This window comes from Anopheles arabiensis, chromosome 2 (assembly GCF_016920715.1).
Source record: "Anopheles arabiensis isolate DONGOLA chromosome 2, AaraD3, whole genome shotgun sequence".
NCBI classification, from domain to species: Eukaryota; Metazoa; Arthropoda; class Insecta; order Diptera; family Culicidae; genus Anopheles; species Anopheles arabiensis.
The window spans coordinates 89,802,030-89,824,621 of NC_053517.1; the positions used below are offsets into that span (position 1 = coordinate 89,802,030).

Below are 22,592 nucleotides of genomic sequence, written 5' to 3' on the forward strand. Positions count from 1 at the left end.
TATTTCACTCATTCACTCATCAAAACGTCCAAATTATCCCAAACTCAAATTCCCAAAGTCAAACATTGCTCTTCTTCACGCTCTCCACCACGATCCGGCGCCATAAACTGTCCGAGAAAATCGCTCGCAATCACCATAAGCGGTGGAAATCCTTCCAGCCCATAAACCCATTTCCGCATCGCAGCGCTGAAATAACAATCAAATTTTATTTTCTTTAAATTATGCTGCGAATGTGTGAGTATGTGCGTGCTGGCCGCGCGAAACATAAACATTCTCCGTTCGTTTCCCTTTGCGCCACAATCCCACCCACCGAAAAGTGATGGCAGTGATGACATTGCCCGGTGAAATTGTTTGACCGTTCTATTCTTGTCGGTCGACTTTCTATAACACAATCCGCAACGCAACGAAGGGAAAAGGATGCGCAACGGAATCATTGCCCTTCCAGGGCCTTGCAGCACTCTCTTTCTCTCCGTAACGGGCGAATGCTCCCGTTAACGATTGCTTTATTTGCGGTGCCCAGTTTACAGTTTATGTGTCGGAAGCGCACGTGTGTGCGTGTGAGCACGTGTGTGACAGCGATTTTTGTTTTATTGCTCCACAGCCTTTTATCCATCAATGGCATTTTTTTTGCTGGTCTTCCGCCTTGGTTGGTTGGTTTCTTCCCTTGCCGACGGGGCAGCTCGCGACGACACTGGCGACCATTGACAACAGGGTGCTTTTAGGCATCCTCCACTAATCTTGAGATTTTTGTGTACCGCCAGTCCCGGCCCTTTCGACCACCCCAACCCAACCGGTTTGTGTGACTTCATGCACGCGCTGCTGCTAAAGCTGCTAAATCCCGAGAACAACAGGCTGATGGAAAATAAATATGCTTGCCATTGTGCGGCGAAGATGGGCGGCCGTGTGTCCACCCGTGCCGCGGGAGGAAAACAAAACGGGTCCTTTTATATTCTAACCGCTCGGGTTCGGATTATGTGTCCCGGAGTTTAGAGAACGGAAGAAATCGCTCCGCAGTCTTGCTTGGTGGGAGTGATTCTTTTGTTTTGTGTGCGATATTTTTTTTCCCGCTCGTGCTACTGTTGCTATTTTTCGTCCGTTTTTAGTTTTTTTTTATGTTGAAAATAGGCTCCGCTTGGTCCGGCAATCATAAACGTGCGACCGGCGGCGTACCGTCCGACGAATGGGTTGGCGGAGCATTTTTAGGACCTGCCCGCTTGTTTAGCCGGAGCTACCTATGGTGGCGAATTTCGTAAATGGTGCGAAGCGTGTTATGTCACCCACATGTTTATCTTACGATTTGTGTGCGTGTCTGTGCTTGTGAGTTGTGTGAGTGCGTGTGCTCCACCAACCGACCCCACTTTGGACTTCGCAAACCCGACGCGCTGGAGCCGAGTATAATTCGATGGTTACACCCACGGACCGGCGGGCACGCTGGTGGGTGTGGGCGTGTGCTGTCCTCGAGCAAACATAATTCTTGTTAAATCATCTCCTGGGAGGACCATATTTTTTATTATTCATTTTAATTTCACTCTCCGGGTGTCTTGCTCCTGCTTGTTTGGTTTCGGGCTGGCAGACCTACGGGTCCGGTCCGTTACGTTTGTTAAGTAGGGTAAGTAGCGCACCCGTCCCCTTCCATACGGTTGCCGCCGATTCTGAACGCAATCCTTCAGCCAAGTGTGCTCAGAAATCTTGCTTTTATTATTCGTAGCATAGGCAACAACAAATAACAAAAACTGCTGACTTCTATTAGCACGTGTCACCAGGGTGTGAATGGTTAAGAGAGCAGCATGACGTCATGTACAAATACATTATAGGGATTTTAACGAGGCGTTTACAATATTTTATCCATTTTCATTTGAGTGGACCAAATTTAGATCAGTTTTGCTTCAAGTGTCTGAAAATTTTACTCTCAGTTTTTCATTTATGAAATATTTTATTAAAATAGCAAGCATTGTTATCCATATGCTTGTGTACATTAATAAAATCTCTATATGTTCCTGGAAAAAACATATCCCTTGTTGAGGTATTTTCCCCCGGAATACCCGAATCGTTAAATCACCAAATGAGCAAGTAGCAAAGAATTACATTTAAGGATACTCACCAATTTATATTACCTAACCTGAATGCAATATTCTCAGCAAAAAAAAAAATCTCCTCAATTATGTTTTACTTCATTTACTTCAAAACATGAATTTGTTGTAATATCTTGTTGAACATCGGCAACCTCTAATTGTGAAAATTGACACTGATAAGTCTTGATATGTTTTTTTCTTCGTTTTAAAAAATATCTCACAATACCTTTTCAATTGGAGACAAATTTGCCTTCTGGGTTCCTCCGACACGTTTGGCACGTAAGATATCTTACCTTTGACTCTTTAATCAATCGTGTGATCGTTAAATTCCAGATACGCTTCACGGCCCGGTCGTTTGGTCGCCTATATTTGGTCGCCCCGAACATGTTGTACCTTTTTTATGTTCTTTCAATCACCTGCCTGGTGCCGGGTTCTCTGGCACGATTGATGGATGTCTTCCCTTTAGGTTGAAGGTACAATATACAAAAAGAAATAAAATAAAAAAAACACACCAAACATATACACACACGCACGTGCACGGGCGCGTATATTTTCTCCGATGCCCGATGCTACGGTCGTTCGATGAAATTTACATTCGAAGGGATACCGATAGATACGGTGAAATAGTGGTGTTTGCGTACGGCAACGGCCACACATTTCTTCACCTCTTGAATATGTAAATTTCTTCTTGTTTTTCTTCCGCCTTTTTTTCTGGTATGTAAATCGTTTACCGGCTCACCGGATATACATTTTTAATCGGACCGAGAAATCCTCCGAACAGTAAGGTGGTTTTTGTTTGAAGTATTTATAAGATTTGCTTTACGAACGAAGCCAGTGGTGAGGGGGTTTGGAACGTTCCCGATAGATTTCGGCGGGTTTTCGAATGGTGAGAGATGGTGCCGAAAGCAGCTGGCATTAAAACCCTTTCCATGTGGGTTGCCTCCCAGTGTTGAAGCGTGTTTTTTGTTTCATTCTTCTTTTATTGTAGGGTTGTGGAAGCTCTGCATAATGCCAAAGGTTGATTGAGTCGTTGTTTCAGTTGAGAGGGTACGCTAGGAGCACAATATGCAACAGCACAAAATAGTAAAGAATTTATCAGTTGGATTAGCTATCGAAAGATGTCTTCTTACTGGCAGAAAGACTCAAGACTTTATGGCAAATGATGAATAAGAAATGTTTACCTTGTTGTATACAAATTTTCCCCAATAAAGCTCGCTCGATTGCCAACCATAACCTCGCAAGAAAAAAATTCCGTCTAACATATTCATCTATTTCCCTGTCATAAAGAAAGGAAAAAATTCCACCCACAAAAATTCACCTCACACGCTCGGTGAAACGTTTCATTAAGCAAAAGTCCATTCATCCTGCCACTATGAGAGCTCTGCGAAAAAAAAAAATGGCCCAGCGCTTCGTACTATCGTTTTTACATATTATTCATTTCATCACTTTCCCATCAGATGCACACGCACGGAATAGCGAACACGAAGTGGGGTTTTCGCTAGCTCTTGTGGTTTGGCCATCCTTTATTCTTTATTCTTTACCATCCTTTATTCTTTGCCCTCTAACAACTCGCTGCTTACAACCACATTGTGAAGAAGTTTTCCGTCGTAGCCCTTAGCAGAAAGTTAAAAGAGAGGTAAACCGAACCGAACGGGCGGGACGGGAGGCAATCGTGGCGGGCTGGCGGACCGGGTTGAAGAATATATTCGTGCATTTGCATGAAAATCAGCTCATTTAAATGATTTCACTTCCCATTCAGTGCTTTATGTTTGGACGATCGCACCTCGCCCGGCTGTGTCCGTCGGCTGTATTAATGTTATCTTGCTTCCGTTGATACGAATACAAATATATATATATATATACGTAACGCTCTGCTTTCGTTTCCATTTCTTTCTTTTGCAGATCGATCCCAAAGTAGCATTTCCAAGGAGGGCACATCCAAAGGTAAGTGGAGCTATGGTGTAACATTTTCACCGTCTGCAAGACGAAGTTGTGCGAGAAAGAGAAAGAGATATAGCAAGACGTTACATACAGAGAAAAGGAGAGAGTTTGTATCTATCTATAATAATGCTATTCGGAGCGGTTTATTTACACCGGTATACAAATTATTTTCCAGTCCAGAGGAATAAGTTATGCCGAGCGGAGAATGCACTTTTGTGCCAGACAATGGATTTGTTATTTTACTATTGACTATTGGGCTGGTCTGGTGATACAGTCGTCAACTCGTACGACGTAACAACATGCCCGTCATGGGTTCAAGTCCCGAATAGACCGTGCCCCCATACGTAGGACTGACTGTCCTGCTATGGTAACAATAATTCACTGAAAGCCAAGCTCACTTCAGCTCACTAGTGGGTACAGGCAGGCCTTGACCGACAGCGGTTGTTGTAGCAAAGAAAAAAAAAATGATTCAAAAATTCGTTTTCAATACTAATATTATCATCTTGGTATTTCAAGTCAATGGTGTAATGCAAGTTTGTTTATCACATCAATTTTAGCCTTTAATTCCTGTTTTTCTTTATCCTTTTATTACAGTATTTATCTAAAGTGACCTAGAATTACAAGAATATCATATTTAATCCATTTAATGTAAATTATTTACGATACTCACCATCCATGTTATGATATAAAATGTGTACATTGTACATGATTGCTTTTGAAAAAATAAGTACCACACTAATTCAGATACTATTATTGTTTACTCATCATTTCAATGCAGCCTACCTAGCGTCCCACTAATTCGCATTGTAATGGAAGGGGAGTTTATCTGTGCGCTCCAAATGCAGGGAAAAGTGACACTTTCTCACTTCGGATGTCGAACAGTTGTTCTCATTCAACCTTGTCTCGTTACAATCGCGTCCGTTTCTAGCCAAACATACTATCAAGGTAAAAAGTTCCTATCTGTCCCACCCCGACAATCATGTCAAATATCGGTTTGGCTTGTCTTGTTACCCTTTTGCCGCGAGCACTTTTGCTGCGTGTCTCTCGCCGTGCAAGAAAATATTTTGGCCGACTTGCTTTAGCAATTTTTGGTCCCAATCGTGTAAGATACATCATACACCGAAAGGGAAGGCAAAACTTTGCATTTTTCCCCTGCTCAGAAAACGCTTCCTTGTCCTGTAACTGGGGCCATGATTGGGGTTGCATCATCGAGATTGTCTAAGAATCGAAAAGCAGAGCAAGCAGTTGGTTAGAAATTGTCTACAATTCGGCGGAAAAAGAAAAAAAAAACATGATGGCAGCAGCAGCACATCTTCAACGACCTAGGAGTGTGTCACTATCATCTGGGGACGTGGACTCTAAGGAAAAAGTTTACTTCTCGAACAAGACTTTCAACTTTACATACTCGAGGAGGAGACGTTTTTTTTCGGAATCTTCAATGTTTTTTTTTTCTACCTCCTCAGCAGAGTCCAACAACAGCTGACCAGTCTGGGGAGGAGTGTGATGACAAGAAGTTGCTTACGGGGATATGAGGATAGCCTTTGAAAATGTGTTTCTTCCCCATTCCCAATGTCCTTGTATTTCGTTGCCTGTCGATGTCGCTTTTTTCCATAATCCACTCGATTTTAGATCATTCTTTTTCTTTACGGGATAAGTTGTAGAAAAATGAAAGAAAACACGCAGCATGTCACTGTGTATGGGAAGCGAAGTACAGTGCTAGAGGCAAACATTTCCTCCGCGCGCCTGTATTCATGAGGATGCTCTCCCGCCAGCAGCGCAACGATCGAGCAAACAGTGCGAGAGACGCCGTGGACGACACGAGTACTTCTCATCAACAATCTAGCCTGTGCTTGGGGGCATTTTGGGGAAGCTGTCCTGGCACACGGTTGGTCGCTGATGTCTTCAGAAATGTCGACAAAGCAGCAGCAATAGGGGACGCCCTTTGCCCTCTGCAGGGACTTGTTTGAAGCGTATTGAAAGTGTAGTTATTTGTACGCACACACAGCGTGCATTCCCACCCCCCTCCCTCCCCTTCGTCCTTGATGATGGTTGATGGGTTTTTGGGAGTTTGCTTTACCATTTTCTTCGTACTCCGTGCAATGAGCAGCAAAGTGCTTTGAGCGTTAAGCAGCAACCCTAGGCTGATGTTTGGCAGAAGTGTTGTGTAGAAAGTTTGGCTGGAAGGAGCGTTGCGCAGGACGTTGTAAAGCCGTGTAAGAAGGGTGGCCAAGCGAAGCAGGTTGTACGACATGTTCTTGGTAAAAAGTGTGTGCCACTCAGTGTACCAAAGATTGATGTAAGGAAATTGTATTTGGGGTCAAGTAAATTCACTTAGCCTTGCGGTATTTTTTGGTGCACGGTCGGATTATGAACGCTATTTTTAATGATGGTGTTGTAACGGCAATCTCCCCCATCAATCGGGTCGATTTGTCTAAACAGTGAAGATGTTTCACGAATCTTTGGCGACAGCATCAGCTCAAAAGAGGGTTGCGCGATCAAACGAAGCTTTGAGCACGTGCCTAAATCTAGAATAATCGACGCTTACTCTTTTCGCAATCGGTCGTTCGTCGTTTGCTCGGCGCGTGCAATTCGCGCCCTCAATCTTCCCGTATTTACACCTGCGACAGGGTGCCAGTCAGTCTGAACCGTTTCTCAGAAGCTCTCAGCATAAATGCAAACTCAAGCATTGCTCTGTTAGCGTGCTAGCACACGCACACACACACACTCGGTACGAGGCTAAACCTCCTGAACTGTTTGAGCAGACCCGCTTACTGAGCGCTACTTGCCCGCGATTTGAATTCCTTCCTCGATTGATCGATCGAAGAATCATCCTGCCCTGGAACTTGCGCCCCAAATGCTGCCGGTAGTGGTGGCAGTGTGGGGGGTAGCGGCGTGTGGTCGGAGAAAGCACACCTCCCGAACTTCTGATCTCTGCCATCATAAATCATTGCTCCAAAAACCGAACCGAGCCCGATGCTTTGTCGGAAGTTTGCCCGGAGTCCTGCGGGGGGGCCCTCGGGGAAGCAGCATCATCTTCCTCTGATACACACACTCCGACGCTTGCCACATACCGGTGGTTCATTCTCGGTGGTCGGGTTTGATCCGCTATCATGGCGCGGCTCTCAAAACCTTTCCAAGACCGGGTGTTTGCCCCTAACCCTCGCTCGTGATCAAACAGTAACACACCGACGGCAAATCGGAACCGGGAGTTTATCGGCACCCAAGGTTTTTTTTTGTCCCTTCCACTTTGTCAAGAGGTGGAAGAGGTAGGGAAAGAGGAATGAGGAATAGAGAAACGAATGGTTTTTCTTTCTTTTCGAATGTTTTCAAGTATGAATAAATTTATCTAATTCAATGAATTTGCGTTTCGATGCTGGTGGTATCGAGTACGACCATCGGGATAGATGGAGCACGCTTGGTGAGAGTGGGGTTCATACGGTACGGTGCAATGGGGAGACAAAGGGAGGAGTTGTGTGGAACGAAAATAGATGAGTAAAGATTTCGATTTCACCCACCTCTTTCCCCTGGCGGGTGCTGGCAAGAGTTTGGGTCGTGTTGGGTTGTCTCGGATCTCGGGTGTCTCGTGAGCAAATGGTTGAGCTCTCTAGATGAAGAAGTATCACTTCCAGCGTGAATGGTTGGTGCACATTGGAAGCACATCGATGCAAATGGAATATACACTACCGTCTCCCCTCGGCTCTGCACCCTGGGCTAGGGTCGTGTGTGTTCGTGTGTGTGTGTTCGAAGGTGGATGCATGTGAAATTAAGTTTCTCGATACTCAGATACGGAAACGGATCTGCTTGTGCGAAACTGAACAGGCAATTGGGAAATCGTTGCTTAATTTAGCGCACATTATTGAATTGCAATATAATTGGTGTATGTGTGTGTCTGTGCATATGTGATGCAGAGCAGCGAAGTGGCAAAGGGGCTCTTTGGATGTGGTTTGATTGAGCATGTTTCACTTTGTAGCAGCATACAAGAAGGAAGCCGTTACCAGCAGTTTGATATTGTTTTTAAGTGTAAAAGGAGAATTATAGTTATCGATTTTAGCCTTTATTGTTGGATAATATGCTAGAAAACACATATTGGATGGTTAGGAATTTCGCCCGAGATCGAATTTCAAATATCGGTTGTCTCATAACAATCTAAAGCAAATAAGAATTGGTTCTTTGATCTTAATTATTATTTCCAGATGTGATTTCTTTTCTTTCGAGAAAGATTTCCCTAGTAAACTGGCTTAAGAAGACATTGATTTATTCAAAGCATCATTGTAATGTGTTTTTCAATGTAATTCCATCTCATCCCAAACAAACCAAGGTTTTTAATCTAGACTCGGTATAGGAAAAATATTTCTTTTTCAACTTCAAACTAAACTCCAAAAGACAAATAAGTAGTCAACATCTTTATTAGTTCAGAACATTCCTTTTTTGTTTGCCCTGACCCCACGAAAGTGAATTCTTCCACCCGCCTACGATGGCTTAATTGACCCGTTCTCGAAAATTCGTCACTGTCATGACATCACCGTGATAATCCTCGTCATTTTTTGTTGTTGCTGCTTTTGTTTTGTTTCCAAGCTGTTCAAATTACCTTTGGATGAGGAAGTCGGCAACGCGTTAGACACGCACACACAGAAACACACCTAGATACAAACACACGTTGCCCACTCGAAAAAAGAGAAAGAAAGCAGCGGGAATAAAAACTATCGCTTTCCCATTGTGCAACTTCTAGCATGAAGTTGGTCATTAATTTTAATTACTACCGCGCGCACCGGTAATAAAGATTGACAAATTAATTAATGTTTTAACTTTTGCTTTTTTTCTGGCTCTCGCTCGCTCCTGGTTGAGGTTTTGCGCCGCCCTCCTCAGATTATAGAATTGGCGTGATGTGAGGCAAGAAATAATGCTTGAAGCGTTGAGTGCAGGGCGTAGAAGGAAAAATGGCGGCAATAGGGAGAATGTTTTCACCACTCCCGCAACCAGAAATATCGTGCACGCACCGCTGTCTTATGATATCTGTTTTTTTTCCGTTCGCCGTAATACCTCCGCGGTTCACATTATGAAAGTCATCGAGTGGTGCACGTGTCAATCTTTTTTTCTTTTGCTCTATATTATTTCCGTTCGTCTCCTTCGGTCTTATCATTCATCAAATCGAGGAAGTGTTGAGAAGAAAAAGTAGCGTCCAGAAGAAAGCATCCGCAATCCACACGGAACTTCGTTATCTATAGACTCGGCTCGATCTATGGCTTCCCCCGGTCCTAGCTGCTTTAATTAATGTCACCCTCACCCAGTACAGCGTTACGAGAGTTGCCAGGTCGTCGATCACTCATCGTGCATCGCAAATGACAACTGTCCATTATTCCCCCGGTGTCGTGTCGCGGGAGGGAACCGCTAACAAGCAACCTTTCCGTAGCTAACCGAGTGCCATAATGATGAGATCTGCCTATTGAAAGGGTGGGACTGTATGGTTCTAGCAAGCCTACTACCGTCTAATGAGCTTGAAGCCTACTGTGTCCTGCTTTGTTAGTCCGGGTATGGGTTGAGTTTTTTGTTGTTACAACCGTCCATAAACACTTGAAAATAGTAATGACACTGAGAGTACCTTTTCGAAATGAAATAAAAAAAAAGATCCTTCAATCAAGCTAACAGCATTGATATGGGACAACTTTGCTGTTCGAGTGGTTTTCCCTGGAAGAAACAAATGTGAAGAATCGAATCAAACAGACATTTGTGAAGATCAACCACCTGGAAACGTTATGCTATCTCCGGCAAGAATACGCCGGCCAAGAATTATTCTCTCGGTGCTTTCAAAGCACAAACGAAAGTTGAAGAAGAAGGATGAGCAGACGGGGAAGAAACACAAATACCAAACATCACCAAGACGTGCACATGAGACCGTCAACCCGTACCTAGTACACGAACGCCTACCACCGAACCCGGGTGGCACCACACCACAACCAGACGAAAATCGAAGGATAATATATCATTCCGAAACATCGACCAATCCGCAATTGTTTTCCAACAGTTCTCTCGATGCCCGCAAGGGATGATCCATGCCTCTGCCGGCACTCTCGCCCTGATCGGTGTCGGGTTAGGCTTATCACGGCGGCAACAACGATTGGGAGTGTGTGTGTTTGCCCTAGATGTGATGGGGCTAGGCATATGAGAGCAAGAGAGAGAGAGAGTGGGTGCAAAAAGCAGGCCACAACCGACGGGCTGAAGATGCTAACCGGGATGGTTCCGGTATCTTTGCTGCTCGTATCGGTGGAAAACTCACGGACCCCCGGTTACGGTTATTGGTAACAATTTATTAACCATTTTTGTCTCTCTCCCCCTACATCGCGGCCCTAGCGAAAGGGAATGATCGCTGTTCTCGTCTTACGCTGCAGCGTGAGGCAACAACAAAAAAGGAATGGAGAAGATTCCTTTCCTGTCAGAAACAGAAAACACTCTGCTCAAGTGGTATGTGAGTTGGGGTTGTTTTTTCGTTCTGTTATTTTTTTTTTGTCATCCCACTTCCTTGGCTCAGCAAGCAACTTTCTGTTCTCCTGGGAATGCGGCGAAGGCAAAGGGGGTGAAAACAACACTGGAAACAAACAAAACCAGGCAAAAGAAGCTGCCCGGTACAGCAACGAGCAACCCGATCACGGGCACAAAACAGCGGCAGCTTATTGAGGTCGAGAAAATTGGTGGCCATGCAGAACTGTCATGTTAGCGGGAAAAAGCTGAGCCGCAAGATGCTGCTGGCTGTTTTACCACACCCTGTGAGTGATGCCAAAAAGGACCCACTTAGCTCGGTGGGAGCTTCGGGTCGGAGAAGGAAAATATCAATTGATTAATAATTTTCCATCGTTTTGAGTTTGAGGGTAGGTTTTGCTCGACGCAAGGTAATCCGCGCGCTCCAGTGTAAGAGGATGCTTGTTAGTGTCGAGTGGGGTTTGCTGCATGTGGGCCGACTACGAGGAGGTTTTGCTGAGCAGAAGAGCAAAGATGGCAAAATGGAAGGGTTTTTTGCGTTGTTTTGTGTTCACATGTTGGACATGCGAGGTAAATTTGATTCAGAAAAGCGATGTGCTGATTTAAGCATTGTATTAGATTACTTCAGATGTGTCATCTTAACCTCAAGATTATGCCTCAAAGGCTTGAGATGCTCTTCATACTTAATCAATTACAAGAATTTACGGATTTCTAAAAAAAAAACACAAAAGCTTTAGAAAAAATACAACCTTCCTTAAATTGAGTCTATAGCGCGGCGTCGCTTTCATCGAGAAAGATCCCACAGAACATCTCCCAAGGTACAGAAGACGTCCTTGTGCACTGCACCGCTTACCATGTATTGAGAAGGCAGATGAGTAATAGTGGCCCATGTTGAAATATTAATGCAAATATGTTTTGTTTCCCCTTCGCCCCCTCCAACTCTACCACTTTTGCTTCGAAGGGTTGTACGTTCCATTCCCTTCGGCGCCCATCGGCTGTGGATTGTGCTGTGGATGCTAATTCCATTTATCATATCGCTCTTATTGGTTTTGTGTGTGCTTTGCTTCCGCCCCTGAAACGAAACAGGTCCGCGCTCGTGGCCCCGAATACCCTTTCCGATCGGGTTGGAAAAACACAGAACGTTTCTTTTCTGCGAATTCACCTTTTCGTATACGTGTGTGAGCTGGGTGTGTCTGCCGGGCCTGAAGGGTGGACTCTCCCCAGAGTGTGCCTAAGCCGCCTCGATCTTGAAACCACCGAACGAGTGAGCGAGGTTAGGCGCACGGATTGAGACACTGGGCCCTACGCGGAGTGCGCAATGTGTGGGGAGGGAAAAGCTGTGGCACTACCCTTTACCGGGAACGGATGTGCCAAAAGGTTCGTGGTGTGGCTGCCGGGCGCACTATCCATCTCCGAGGTTTCCCATGCCTAGGCGGAACCCGTTCCCAAGCGCCAAGACAATGATGAAAGTGCTATTAGTTTTCGTTTCTCAGGCGTGAGCACGTGTGTGTGTGTGTCTTGCTCTCGAGTCCGAGAGACGCGTGTGCGCGGCAGGCAGGGAAGGCAGCATTATAAATAAATAATATGATAATTTATTAACAATACACCTATAATCATCCTAGCGTTTACGGCGGCATTTGCAGGACGAAACGTTCCGCAGAGCAGGGCCAGAGAGCGCGGCCGGTAAAGTTTATGTTTCCAACGGGCCGCACAGCTACTGTTGCTTGGGCGGAAGAGGAGCTAGGCTGTGAGACCAAATTATGCTACTTTACCACTCTCGGCCGTCTCTCGACGGAGCCGGCATCCGAGAAGCCGAGGCGGAAAGTGTTTGTTTCTAGCCTGGACGGGGGCGTGAGGGCAAATCCCGGGCTGTTTGGGCTGCTCAAGGAAAAGGAAGTCAAGGAACTGGAACTACGGCACCGGTACAGCATCTGTTCGATTGTTTGGCTAAGGCACGAACGTCATTGCTCCCTTTAGCTGTGTCTTGCGGAGCAGAGGCTGCGTTGGAGTGTGTAGTGCGGTCCTTTCTTCCGCCTTTACCGCCCTGCTGAAAAGGGTAACACTAGCCGCGCGCCGAGCAGTAGGTACACAACCGGATGTGGTGTACCTCTTCGTGTGCCTGGTAGGCGACCGTGTATGGAAAAGCCCAAGTATATGTAACTTGCCCAGGCCCCGGTTTTAATTTCGCTTGGTACATTGAATCGAGTATAACCATCGATTTCTGGATTAGGAAGTGCTCGTTGAGTTATGTACGTGTGGTGATGGTGGTGTGTGTGAGTGTGTTAAATCAATAGCCAGAAGTAGCTGGTACTAGCACTCCAAGACACCTCTCCATTACGAGTAAGGAAATTACCAACCGTTAGCCCTTTTTTTTGAAGGCTGTCATCTTGGAAGCATGCAGGCAGAGGCAAACGATCGATTACAGCATAGCCGTATAATTCTTGCCGTAGGTGCACTTGTCAACCCTCGAAGCTTAAATTTACAACCTAACACACCGGCTCCGAGAATTGTTATTAACGGGCTTGTACAGGGTGTTCAGACGGGAACTCCCCAGAAATAGTATGCGGAGGCTTTTTCACATCTTTCTTAAAAGATTCCAAAGCATTTCCTCCTCGGCAACGCATTTTAAAGGAAGTTGGATGTGACTGGAACCATTCACTTGAATTAATTAATATCCCATAAGCCATCGAGTGTACCAGCACATCAGTCACGAAGAATCAGGCACGGCTCTCTATCCATGTAAGGTATGAGCAAGTTCTAGGGGCACTCGAAAGTTTTGTTTGTTAAATTGTTGGTACGTCTGTCTTTCTCACCCGTCCAAAAAATAATTCCTTTGTTTGCCCAAATGCTGATGAAAATGAATGTACATTAAGGCGACAGGCTTTGCATTTGAACGACAGAGAATTTAATTTTAGGCTTTCAATTTAACACACACCATCAGGTTCGGAGATCTCGATTTGGCTGGGACAAAAATGTGTCTTTACTAAACAAGCACACAGCAACGGCATTACTAGTGCCGAGTGGCCGAGAATTCAGCATACGGATGTGTAGGGCAGATTAAATAAAGATAACACACTCGCCAGCCGCAGCCGATAGTTCATCGAGCCGTGTGCCTTATGTGTGTTGTGGAAAATGAAGCTGCAGTTTAACGTATTTATTTCTCTACATAAACGTGTGTGTGTGTGTGTGTGTGTGTGTGTGTGTGTGTGAGAGAGAGCTTTAGTATTCTTCAGGTACACCACACCGTTCATGGTACATTGGCTGCCAACGATTGTCAGTGGAAATGAATGGAAGCGTCTGTGGAGGTAGGCGTTGGAAGAGAGCCGGTTCCAAAAGCCTGAAAAGCACGTTCTCATGCACCACATACCGGCGCTCGAGAGCCGAAAACCAACACAGGAGAGCATCTTTTGGGTGTGGTAGTCCAACGGTCCCCTCGCCGCGTGGAAACTGGAGAATCAATTTTAATTCCATCATGTCACTAGACTAAACATGTTACTTGTACAAACTGTCTGTTATTGGACAAATTATGTGTCGCCGCACACCAACTCCCTACCAGGCGCGCGCGCGCCCGCCTGAACTGAAACCGAGGATCACTACACCAAGCGCACACACATCCAACGCTGTAGAACCGTAGAATTAGTTGCCCGGCGTGTGGACGAGGTTTCAAATATGGAGCATCGTGTGCACACGACGGCCCCGGTGGGGGGGGGGGAGGAGGAAACACCGATGCATTCGGTCCGATGAGTTTGGAAAAGGGGCCGTTTTGGTTCGGTTCGGCAAAGGATTGTGGAATGCAGGGCGCGATGGAAAAACATGTTGCCAACTATGCCTTGCCCCGTTGCTCGCTAGCAGCCAACGGCAGAGCGGGTGAGGCTGGGATGAGCGGAAACGTTCTGGCGGTAGTAACAGTTCGATTCAGCATTTTAACGTGTCACTTTACCAATTTTTCACGGCTCTCCAGGGAGAATGGGGGGTTTTTGCAGGCCCGTTGGTAGAACGATTTAGGTGTACCGGGCGAAGCTTAAAAACATGGTTGTAAGACAAAACCAAACTCAGGCTGTGAGGGTTGTGAGGGGCTGATGGCCTGGCTGGGTTTGGAAATTGCGAGCAAAGAGCTCGTCCCCGTAGTGTCACACAACGGCAACATTTTCGTTTTTTTTTCTGAAAGGGCTTAGGTGGTACCGGGTTTTACATGGCGCAGGGTGTGCCTGGGCTGCAACATGAGTGCGTCATGTTTTTGCGAGTACTAGTACAGTACGGAGTAATTCTATGTTTCTGCATGTGTATTGGCCAACGGGATAAAGTTTAATGGTTAAACTATTGATAAAAAAGTGTGCGTGTTGTTTGAACCGAACAGAATATTACAGTAATATCTTTCATGCATTAAAGCCTTTGATTCCAAATTTTCACTTTGCATAGAACATAGCTAAAACCAATAAAGTCATCGTGGTTTTTTGAAAGATTTCTATATTTTACCTCGTGAAGATAAGAGAAATGATAAAGAATATAACATATCTGCTTATATAATGTTTGAAGTGATGGTCTTCTTCTTCTTCTTTTGGCTCAACAACCGTTGTCAGTCGAGGCCTGCCTGTACCACTTCTACTTGTGGGCTTGGCTTTCAGTGACTTATTGATCCCCACATAGCAGGATAGTCAGCCCTACGTATGGCGGCACGATTCATTTGGGGCTTGAATCCATTACTGGCATGTTGTTAAGTCGTACGAGTTGACGACTGTACTATGAGACAGGCTTGAAGCGATGGTACTACAATTATTATATTTAATATTTCCGGAATTGCTCGGAGTTTCCCGTAGTCGGAGTCAACCCGAGCCTTCAGAAGTCGACCGTAGTCGTCTGAAGTAGGCCGAAATCTGGACCATGTTTTAGTGGTCAGGCATCTCCTACTCCGACTCCGGTCAACTCCGACTCTGGACGGAACTAGTGATTCCGAATTTTTGGAGTAGGAATCAGATCAACCATAGTCGGAGATGGATCGGAATCGTGAGTTCACTCCAGAGAGCACACTACTAGTTTAAATATATGTATTGGAACATCTAATAAGGAAAACATCTGCTTGTTCCCTTAAATCAACTTAATGGTTCAAAAATATGTATATTTTTACTGTAACAAAATAATTATTTTTACAATTGTTATTGATGGAAGTAATTAAATAATAATGTAATCAGTTAAATAAAAAAAATTGGTCAAAGCAACGCCAGCCAAATATTGTTCTGATTGTCATTTACAATACTTCAAGGAGAGTTTTTGGTAATAATTTTAACAAAAATAATTGACAATAGATAATATTCACGTTGAATAACAAATGTAACAAACTATTTATTACTTTTCAGTAATGTTAAATAAAACTCGGGTTAAATGTGATTTGAGCTGATAGGGAAACTTGCACGCGCCATCCAAACGACTGCTTGCTTAAACCAATTGCTTTTGTCTTAATGCTTTTACTATTCCCATAAGCTTTACACTTACTTACCGCACGCACACCCATCTCACCACTATGGGACGCGTATCGCGAAGGATAATTACCTTTGCTCATTTGTCAAATAAATAAACAAGCAAGCACTTAAGCACCATTCCCTACACTTCAGACTCTGCAACTACCGCCACCGAGGTCCTACCCAGGCCCTTGATCGAACGGGAAGCCAATCGCCGCACAATGGTGCAGCACATCCTCCTTCTCCTCGTCTTCCTGCTTTTGCAAAGCCCGCCAACACACCAACAAAGACACACAAAAAGGGGTCGATGGGACGAACCACCACTTACGTCACCTAGGCGCTCAATTACACTAAGCATCTGATGCTACCGCTGGCTCGTAGACGGGGGAAGGAAAATCTTCCCGTTTGCAACCGCGTGATGGCAGGCGACGGGGGACGGGTTTTATGAGCTGCAGAAGGACGATATCGCATAACTTATTAAAATCTCATTACGAACAATAATCTGAATAATGTTGTTCATAAAAGAGTCGTTTTCCTTCAGTTTCATTCCGAGGGTGCGCTCTCGTTCGCTCGCCCCTGAAACGGCGAAAGCAGCGTGCCGGACGCCAGAAGACTTTTCCTCCGTGTCTTGGGGCAGCGCCGAGCGCCACGTCACTTCCTGCGAGTGGCTGGAGCGTGCAGAGCTGGTGGCCGTTTACTGTATGACCATTTTCCTGCCAGTTAGTCCAGGGGCTACTGCTGCAGCAGCAGTAGTGGGCATGTTTGGACGGATATGGAAAAGTTTTCCCCCTCCCTCCCTAGTTTATGCTTCGTTTTCACATAAAGAGATACTGTTTCGTATCGGGTGGGGGGCTATCGTTTCGAGCGAAACATTTCCGTCCAGTAGCCGCCGTTCGAGAGGAAGCGGCAGGCTGCCCGTTCCGCAGCAAACGATATCATCGATGAGCAATGCTGGAGATGGGGCGCAAAACGACAACGTGACTGGGCCGGATCGAACCGGGGCCCGGTGGAAGAAACAGCAATAGTAATATAAATGCAATTAATCATATTGAAATGAAACCTTGGCCGGCAAAACACAGGCGCCGGATGGTGGTGAGCAAGATGTGATTCTAGCCATGTGTCTTTTTTTCGTTGCTGTCTATTTCCGTTTGTTTGTCGGTTTGGTTCGTGCTCCTTTATCGGGAGCCACGTCTTTAGCAGGAGTTGGATGAGATGAGAGATTTTTGGGAGACGTGGAATAGGAGTTTGGTTGTATTTTGGTAATGGTTTAAGTGGGTCCTAGACTGCTTCCGCTGTGTGCCGGTGTGTGGGCAGAATGGCACCGTGGCAAGCGTGAGATAAACAACTTTCCATCGAGCAAATTAGATGAGCAAATTATGTGAAGTAAGAAGCATTACGGAAAGTGCTTTAATAAACTTTGGAAAGATTTGAAGTATGTGATAAATTTTCATTCTAAAATTGAACAGCTCTACAATAAATTTATCAACGCCTCTGGCTTTGCTAGACACATTATTCAGTTTAATAACAAAATGATTGTTTTGTTTTTTTGTTATACATCTATATTCTTAATATCAAACTTTTGTTTACAAATCAGAACCCAACACTTCGGTTAAAAAATGATTCCCGAATCACACCATTTGTTGATGTACGGTGTACCGTATCATTTCTGAGACAATTGAGTCTGCGGTTGGCTGTGTACACCACTACACAATACATCATCGACATTCTGGTGAAAAACACACAACACTCAGTGCTCTGTTACGACCACAACCGGAAGAAACTGTAGTTTGTTGTGTTAATACATCAAAAAAATTGCCTTGATTGATTTATGAACAAGCGCTGTAGGTAAACAATAATAACTATATCTGTTTTTTTGTTTTGTGTTTCGCCCCCTATTACACCGAAACGTCGCTGGCGTGTGCGGCGAAGATGAGTTTCAAACACAACATGCTCGTTCGGTCGATGTTTGGTGTGGAGGCTTTCCCGCAAGGTAGACAAAAGAACGACAGCACCTGCCCATGAATGTTTCAACCATACGATCGCGGTACAGTGACAAAACCGAGCCCGTATGATGCTCGTTTTCTCAGGCAAACAAAAACGAGGCATCAAAGCGCGCCAGAGACGACCAATAGCATAGCGGACCAAGCGCTAGTTGACCGAAGGCTTCCAATAGGATGGATTTTAGTCGCTGGATTGGGCTGGTAGTGATATTTCAGTACCACGGTGCTTAGAATCGTGTGAAAAAATGCCAAATGTGGGCGCACAAGCAACAAGGATCGGGCTACACTGACATAGTATTTGAAAAAGAGATCCTTTGCACATGTTCTTTATGTGAAGGTACGCTTTTAGGTTCTTACTTGGGTATTTATAAATCAGTTGCTTTGAAAACTTGGTTGTAGTATGATGAATCGAATTTTTATGAGGCGTGTTATGTGCTACAACTTTAGTAGTTAAGTTAAGTTTATAAGTTTCAAAACTAAGTTTCGTCACTTAATAAATAGCTTAAAGTGCGACATGGTAAAAAAGATTCATCCTGGTCGCAAAATTCTTGGTCGCAAAATTCTTGGCCGCCAAAATTTTGTGACCTCTTGCGATACTGTCATTAACAACAATCTCCGTTAACTAAAGAAATGGGTAACTTAAAAACTTAAACTCAAAATTCTAAACAACTCGCAGTGCCATGTAGTCGTCGTTGCTACCAAGCCAATCACTTTCCGTTTGATTTGAATACTAGACGCGCATGAATCCTTTGCGGATGAATTATTCCTTAATTAGCTTAATATTGGAACTGTGGAACAATGTATCACCTGCATTTACATTAAACGTTTTAAAATCTTCGCTGTCCAGTACATGAACAAACCAAAGCCAACATTAAACGAGATGTTCCTTTTTGTTCGATACTGTGAATGTCTCGGTTTTAACATGTCAAATTTCACTCTGCGAAAGACAGTAGTGGCCATATCGCATTCAATTTCGTGCTCATCCCGCCCAGTGCCTCACCATTCGTTCCTTGTGCAGTTCACACAGAGAATATGCTTCACTCGCAACTAGATGCAATTCTCGTTGTTGTTTTTTTTTTCAACCAATCGGAGGAGAACAATTTACAATTCATTGACCATTGATGGTCGGATTCGGCACTTGCCCCGATGGGTGCCAAGTACCATCGCTAAGTATTATCAGCTGACTCGGGTGTATGTATGTGTGTGTGTGTGCGCCATCCATCCTCTCCGACTGCGACCTTCACCTCAACGCCAGAACCGAAACAAGCTCGATGCGGCAATCTCAACGGTTGATGGTCAAAAATACTGGTCAGAGAAAAGAAATTGCCTCAAAACTTGCAATCCGATTTCCCGGGTGGAGCAAAATGGTCCAAACGACCGTGCGGCGTACAATGGGTGTTGAATTGGGCATCCTCTAGCACCGCCAACTCCGCCCCGGCATCAGTATGCTGGGCGTGTGCCGGTGTGTCGGTCAGTAGTGTGCACAGGGCAAAGCGATAGGCCGTTTGACATTGGGCAATCGATTGCTGCGAGTGTGTTGTGCAATCGCACTTACACGTTCCCGTATCCTTCGCATTGCTTCCCTTCGATGTTGGGAGGTTAAAATTTGAAATTTGATAAAATAGCCTTCGTAGCACATCGTAGCGTTGCAGTTGTTCGAACGATGGTACCTGTTTTGCAGGGATACAAAGTGTATCAGTACGTGTGGTGCGGTGCTGCAGCATTCTTGAGCGGAAGTAGTCTAAAAATAGTTGCAGCAAACAAATCACATCGCTAGGCGCCTCGTTTCGGGACATGATTGGCACGTTTGTCCCGGTTCATTTAGGTAGGGATTTATTGTTCAGCCTATACACAGCCGTTTGCTGCGTCCTGAAGGTAGATTGGGGATGATTTTGGTACAATGCTTGAATACATTAATAAGCCTCAATTATTGGTTTCACGTTTACAAGTGTTGAAAGCTATATCAATCATTGCACATTTGTATTTCTCTTGAAAAATTTACTTGCAATTCAAAACTAAATTCTCCGTCGTCAATTTAAACTTTATCTACAAAATATGCATTATTTGTCCCCAATGTTTCGATGTGAATATTTTCCGCCTCTAATTTTTAAGCTTGCTATTTGAATGTACATTGACTGAGTTTGCAAATGGATTTACATCTTCATACAAACATTTAGGGAGAGAGATAGAGGGAGATAGAGAGGGATACGGAAAGAGAGAAAATGATGTAGAAAAATACATCACCGTACATCACGGCCATTTGTTTGTGTACGTATGCTTAGAACATTGCAATAGAAAATCAATATCTTTGCGATTCAGCACGCTTTCAATAAACAGGAATCTGTTTCGATTTCTCTCTCTCTCTCTCTCTCTCTCTCTCTCTCTCGTTCTATCTGTCCAAAAAAAAACACAAAATACTCTACTACTCTGCATGTCCTGATATTGTACAAATGGCAGCTCTCTATAATACCATACTGGATGAGTACCTTTGCTACTCTAAGATTTGATTGCTAGCGAATGGCAGTTATAGAAAAACACGTAAAAAAAAAGCAGAACAATCAGTTTCATCTGCTCCCAGGCCAAGCAATCCATTGCTAGGAAATGAAAGGTAAAATGAAAATCAGCACATCAACCACGATTGAATCCGTAAATTTATATCACACCATATGCATTAAAAACTCTCACATCGATTGGTACGTGAAAAAACGGGGGGAACACAAACACAATAGAACACAAATCGAAAACGAAACATGGTTTTGTTTCGTTCGTTCAGCAAAACACACAACAAAAATGCCTCCTGCAGTAGCATGACACCGGACATCTGCACCGGGGAAAGGGAAAGAGAACGAGCGCACGGTGTGCCCCCCCCCCCCCCGCCAGTTTGGCCTGAAAAGACGAAAATGAAGTGTCTATCTATCAGTTGGAAAATAAACAGCCTGTTTGTTTTGACAGCAAGGGTTTTTTTTTATTGTAGAAAATCCCGTCTTCTTCGGGGACGCGTGGAGGCCACCGTTATATGCAGTTATTATTTTTACTTTACTTTACCATACAAAAAAACAATACGCTCCCCAATCGTCACCCCTAAAAACTCATCGAAAACGATTCACTGGCCGCCCATGGTCTATGCTCCCGGTTTATGGACCGGCTGCGAATGCACAGACAGATGTGCAGCAACCGTCTCACGGTGGTTTCGGGAATGTTTGGGCCACGATTTTTTCTCCAATACCATTGGCATTGCAAAACAAAACAAAATGCAACCACTCGATGACGGTATGACAACAATCATAAGCTTTTCAAACAACAATGTCACCGATTGGCATTGCGAAAGGGCCTCCGCAATGTTTGTACCGCGCTTCATCGGATTGTTTCGGCTTTTTGGACGAAGCATGATTAATTGCTTTTTTTTTGTATGGGTTGCCGCTGCTGCAGTGTTAGAACAACCGCAAACATTGATGAAGTTTTATTATTCATTACTTTTGGTCTATTGTTTGTCGTTGCTGGTATTGCAATAGAACAGAAAACAATTAAACAAAAAGGCTAACATTGTCTACATTGCCGTTTGTTACGTATTAGACGCATTGAAATTGTTATTGTGGTGTTATACATTTTTAATGATTTTTTCATAAAAGAAGCGTTGAATTGTTTGTTGCAGTAGAATTTCTAGTACAAATAACGCTTGCAGTTCTATGCGCTTTATCGATTACATTACAAAAAATTCAAAGACTTGGGCAGAACAGAGCCTGCCATCTCACATGAAGCGAAACGATTCGTCACTTGATTTGATTAATTGAAATAAAATTATCGTCTCATTCTTATGTTTACCCAAATCAACGCTTTGCGCGCGTTGCCCTCCGTTTGTTTGAATGTCCACCTTTCAGCAGTATTTTAAAATTGACAGCGAAACCCCCTTTTAACGACAATGCCAAATCTCTCAATTAAACAAATCCGCCGAAAATAAATGCTTCAGTCAACATTTACCCTCTTACGCTATAAAATTAGTCATCGAAAGTGCAAACAACCGCCCCAGGAACGCTGCATTTTAGCTGCAACTCTATCGTGCTGCAGCTGCATCGAACACAGCAGCATCAAAATATGATCCATCCGTTGGCAAGGGCTATTAATCGACTGTTTACCATCAAGCCGTTTCCTCGCCCTACGAAAAGATCGATCGCTTCATGGAGGCGCACGGGATGGACAAATTGGACGAACAGAATATAGGGGGGAAAAATCCCACACACCTCCAGAACGACGATCCACGGGGTCCAGCTGGAGCGCGACTTTGGTGGGGACAAAGGGGCTTCCAAAAATAGTGAACCGGATGCACCCGACTAGGCAAATTGACACATAGTGTTTATTGAATAAATTGAATTGCGGGCTCTTGGCACGGTCCCGGGCTGAAATCGAGGCCCACGGTGTCCCGCCGCGTGCGCGCTTTGCTAGAGTATGTGTGTTTGTAAAAGGGGGGTCTCTTTAGGGTCTAGGATTTACGTGAGGCCGCTCCAATCATACACACACCACCACCAGCACCACCACCAAACAATAAACCGTGAGAGTGTGGGCACGCGCGCCCGCGCGTCATTTGAGGGCAATGCCGGCAGTGACAATATGTCGGCCGAAAAATCTGACACCAAAACCCAGCACCCTCAAAT

At 44.6% G+C, this 22,592-nt stretch overlaps 1 protein-coding gene across 11 annotated transcripts in view; it reads left to right on the forward strand.

Moving 5' to 3' along the window:
- LOC120896128 (RNA-binding protein Musashi homolog Rbp6) overlaps positions 1–22,592 on the forward strand; it is a 592,490-nt gene that overhangs the window by 265,370 nt on the left and 304,528 nt on the right. For all 11 annotated transcript variants that reach the window (XM_040300013.1, XM_040300010.1, XM_040300009.1 and 8 more), the window contains one exon: positions 3,975–4,016. In XM_040300013.1, coding sequence (XP_040155947.1) covers positions 3,975–4,016 — 42 coding nt within the window. The remainder of the gene's footprint in view (positions 1–3,974; positions 4,017–22,592) is intronic.